This window comes from Emys orbicularis, chromosome 1 (genome assembly GCF_028017835.1).
Source record: "Emys orbicularis isolate rEmyOrb1 chromosome 1, rEmyOrb1.hap1, whole genome shotgun sequence".
In the NCBI taxonomy this organism is placed as follows: domain Eukaryota; kingdom Metazoa; phylum Chordata; order Testudines; family Emydidae; genus Emys; species Emys orbicularis.
In genome coordinates, this window is record NC_088683.1 from 369596049 (window position 1) to 369600709 (window position 4661).

The 4661-nt window shown below is 44.7% G+C and overlaps 1 protein-coding gene across 1 annotated transcript; it reads right to left on the reverse strand.

The window, feature by feature from the left end:
* Nucleotides 1-869: 869 nt before the first annotated feature.
* On the reverse strand, nt 870-1868 carry LOC135893008 (olfactory receptor 52E4-like). Its single transcript, XM_065420798.1, has one exon. The coding sequence runs from the start codon at nt 1866-1868 to the stop codon at nt 870-872; it is 999 nt and encodes a 332-aa protein (XP_065276870.1).
* Nucleotides 1869-4661: the final 2793 nt, after the last annotated feature.

The window sequence follows — 4661 nt, forward strand, 5'->3', positions numbered from 1 at the left end:
CCCTCCCCCCACAGATCCTGCCTCCGTTCTGTGCCCACGGCTAAGGCTCAGGGCAGCCTGACCTGAGGGCTTCTTCTGCTGCTCCATACGGGGTGATATGGGCTCTTCCCCTCCCCCGGCGACTCTTTCTGGGGCTGGAGGAATGAACTCCTATCAGCTGAAGTGGAGGCAGCCTGGGCTCAGGGCTTCTGCTCCCTTCTGCCAAGCTGCTCCACATGAATCAGATGAGGATTGCCATGTTCTGTTCATCCCCTCTGAAGCACCTGGCACTGGGCACTGTCAGAAGACAGTCTACTGGGCTACATGGACCATTGTTTTTACCCAGTACGGCCATTCTGATTTTCTTATTTAGACCCCAGATGCATCTGCCTCCCCTCCCAGAGCTGAGATAGATCCCAGAAATCCTGATAGGGTCTCTATCTCCACAGAGTTAGTAACAAAGTAAGAATAAACATTAAAATGTTAACAAACCAGTGCCCCTTAAGTGACTTGCCACAAGATGTGAGCACATATTGGTTTCAGAGATAACTGGGTCACAGCTGACAAGGGGAGGGGAAGACAGGAGCAAGTGACAGGGGCAGGGCCTTGGGGAGAAGACACACAGCAGTGTCGAGGCTTGACAGAAGAGATGGGGCAAGATTGCAATTTCAGGGATCCAGCTATCAGCAATTAGAAAGGTGGCAACCCAGTGTAGTTTACATAGACTGATTCCCCAGTTCATCACATTGACACAGCACAGTAAGGAGAGGAAAGGATTCAATGTCTCTCTGTCTGTCCAGGAAGTGATTCAGGGAAGAGGCCCCAGCACCATGGACCAGCCAGCTCTGCACAGAGCTCAATCTGAGAGCCAGAGCACAAGGAGAAAACATTTAGGTCTCTTTACGACTAAAGAGCTGGAGCAGCCTGCCCCGGATTTGTTTGGTCCTCAACCCATAAATGATGGGGTGGAGCACAGGGGGCACCAGCAGGTACACAGTGGCAATGAGAACGCGCAAATGCAGTGGCACATTCTGGCCAAACCGCTGCGTGAAAGACGAGAAGAAATCTGGGATGTACAAAGCTGAGATGGCACAAAGATGAGAGATGCAGGTCCCAAAAGTTTTCAGACGGGCATTCTTTGTGGGGAGGTGGAAGATGGCCCGGAGGATCAGAGTATAGGACACGGCAATAAGAAACACATCCATTCCGATCACAGAGAAAAGATCAAAAAGGCCATAGTAACTACTGATGCGGATGTCACCGCAGGCCAACTTCACCACAGCTATATGCACACAATAGGAGTGGGGGATGATGTTGGTTCTGCAATATGGCCACTGTCTCGCCAGGAAGGGATAGGGTAATGCGAGTATGCCATTACGCAACACCACAGCCAGGCCTATCTTGGCCACAACAGAGTTTGTTAGGGTCATGGAATATCTCAGAGGATTGCAGATGGCCATGTAGCGATCAAAAGCCATGGCCACAAGGATTCCAGACTCCATCTCTGAGAAGCAGTGAATGAAGTACATCTGGGTGAGGCAGGCACTGAAACTGATCTCCCTGGAATTTAACCAGAAGATGCTCAGCATTTTGGGCAGGGTGGATGTGGACATGACCAGGTCGGTGATGGCCAGCATGCAGAGGAAATAGAACATCGGCTCGTGGAGGCTCGGCTCCCTCTTCACGATGAACAGGATGGTGAAGTTCCCCAACACGGCTATGGCATACATAGCACAGAAGGGAATGGAGATCCAGAGATGGGTTGCCTCTAGGCCAGGAATGCCAAGTAGAATGAAGGTGGAGGGGTTGGTGAAGTCGGTTGTGTTGGAATCTGACATGGAGTAGGGGAGAAGGTGTCCAACTCTGATGCATAAGGGTTTCTCCTGCATATATTGTATGTTCCCCTGACTTTCTGTGTGTTCCCAGGGTCTCGGGTGATGGTCACAGTAGAAATGCCTGAATGGAGAGACGACGATAATATGAGACACTGCATGCACTAGTGGAGACTGTTCTCAAGGGAGAAGGAGTCTGATTACTCTTCGCACACTGAAAAATTACATTTTCATAAATCAAAGACAATAACTGTGGACAACAACCCTATTAAATCCAATTCCATATTTTGTGGTGCTCTCTGTGTTAATAATTCCTACATATTGTGGTGGGGGAACCTTAAGAGGCCCCAGCAGGAGACACAAGTGTGGATACTGGTTATCCATCATTTTTCCTTAATGCAATGGGAGCCAGGATAGGGAGTCAATTCTGTAGGGAGTTTTCCCATTTATCCAGTTGCTTGAAATCTGAGAGTGGAAAAAAACAAACTTTTAGGAAGACATGTGCTGGGAGAAACATCCCAACTAGAACATACCTCATGGAAAAGACCCATGTGCCATTGATAGCAGCTGCAGAGAAACACCTGCTCATTTGCAGCAGTGGACAAAACAAAAGAAATGTTCAGATCACTAAGATATGGGATGGAGAATAACATGTTCAGGGATATGTGTTCAGTTTTGGTTATCCAGTCTCTATTAAGGGTATATCACATATAAAAGGGATTTCCAAGACAGGCTCTGAGAGTGGGGGAGGCTGGCATATGCAGACATATAGAAAAGTCTGCAACTCTTTACACAAGAGACAAAGAAGAGAGCATATGATATAAGAGAGGAAAATAAAAAATGAAACTGAATTCATTCAAATGGTCAGTTCCCAACCAGTACTATCTATAGACACTTAGTGCTCCAAGAGGACTAATTCCCCAAAGCAGAGTAAAACTGTCAGCAAAACTGATTGGGAGGGAAAATTTAGACAGAAAAATATGAATGAAAATTCGTAATTCTTTTATAACAGTTTATTAGATAGTGGAAAATCATGATTCCATAGCTAACAAGGTGAACAACATTGGGTAAAAACCCATTTCAGTGGCAAAGTGAAGGCAGAAATTAGGGCAGGGAAGCAATATGCAAAAAATAGGAAAAATGGAAAATAGCTAAAAATAGAAATCAGAAGTTATGAAAGTTGATAAGGACGTTAAGACATCAGGGAAATCTCCATGTTTGGCAGGGCTACGGATCAAAAAAAGGAGGTTATTAAGTATGTTAACAACAAAAGAAATCCTAGAAAAGTTTTATATCAATTCCTGTTAAATGTAAAGTATTAAAAAATAAAGGGAAAGGGGGTTTTTTTTATAAAAGAATTGACAAGGTTAAGAAACAATGGGAAAGCTGGAATGGGATTAGTTCAAAAAAAGTCTAGAAAGGTAAGTTATGCCTGTCACCAGCAAGGTATATGCAAAACAGGCCTTGTTAAATAAACCTGATTTCATCCTTTTATGAGAGTACACATTGGTTGATCAAGGGAACCACGCAGATGCAGCACACCTTGATTTCTCAGAGGCATTTGATTCAGTAGGGGAAAATATTGTGTTAAAAAAATTAACACCCTAAAATATCAGTAGGGAGCATGTAAAATGGACTGGAAACTGGCTAACTGATGGATCTCAGAAAGCTGTAGTCAATAGGCCTTCGTCAGTAAATGGGGCTGTTTGTCGTGGTGTTCTATAGGGATAAGTTCTAGACCTGATGCTATTCAATATTTTAATCAATGATCTGGAAGGAAATAGAAAATCACTGCAGAGAAAATGTGCCGATGACCCAAAGCTTGGCAGAGTGGATACAATGAGGAGCCCAGGGCAGGCATACCTACTGATATGGAGCATTGGTAAGAGGGGCCCATGCAAACAAACTGTTTTAATACAGTCAAATGCAAAATTATCCTCTCGGAACAGGGAATGCAGGCAGGACTCACAGATTACAGCACTGTATTAGGGAATGCAAGGACACTGAAAAGGATTTAGGGGTCATTGTGGACAAGCAGCTCAGTGTGATGATGTAGCATAAAGGGACAATGTGATCCTCGGAAGGATAAACAGGGGAGTGGTGAGTTGGAGCAGGGGAAGGATTTTATCTCTGCCCATGGAATTGGTGAAACAAACATCCAGTTCTGGGGTTCACATTTGAAAAAAAGATGTTGAAAGAGTGGGCAGAAAAGGGCCACAAAAGAGCCACTTGGAGAGGGAGCAGAAAAGAAACACAAAAATGATTGGAGGATAGAGAAAAAGCTGGACCTTTAGACTTGAAGGTGTGTATCTCTTTAACTTATCAAAAAGATGATCAAGCGGAGGCTTTCATGGGGAGAAAACCATGGGTAATAATGGGCTCTGTAATCTACTAGAGAAAGGCAAGACCGAAGGGCTGGAAGTTGAAGCCAGGCAAATTCCAGCTAGAAATTAGGGCCAAATATTTAGCTCTGAGGGTGATTACACATTGGGACACACTGAGAAGGGAAGTGTTGGATTCTCCAATTCCCCATGTTGGCAGATCCAGATTTTTTCGGGAAGATCTGCTTGACGGGTTGTTTACACTTAAAATGCTACAGGGTTACTGCCATAGCACTTCAATATAGACACTACTTACACAGATGGAAGGGGTTCTCCCCTCAGCATAGGTAATCCCCGAGAGGTGGTAGCTAAATCGATGGAAGAATTAATCTCATGTTGTCTACACCAGGGCACAGATCATCCAACAAGTTCTTGGAATGTATTGGAGACATTTTTTTTGTTCCAGAAGCAGGAGAAAGCTACTAGGAGACAGGCTGTTCTAGACTTGATTTTGACAAAGGAGGAGGAA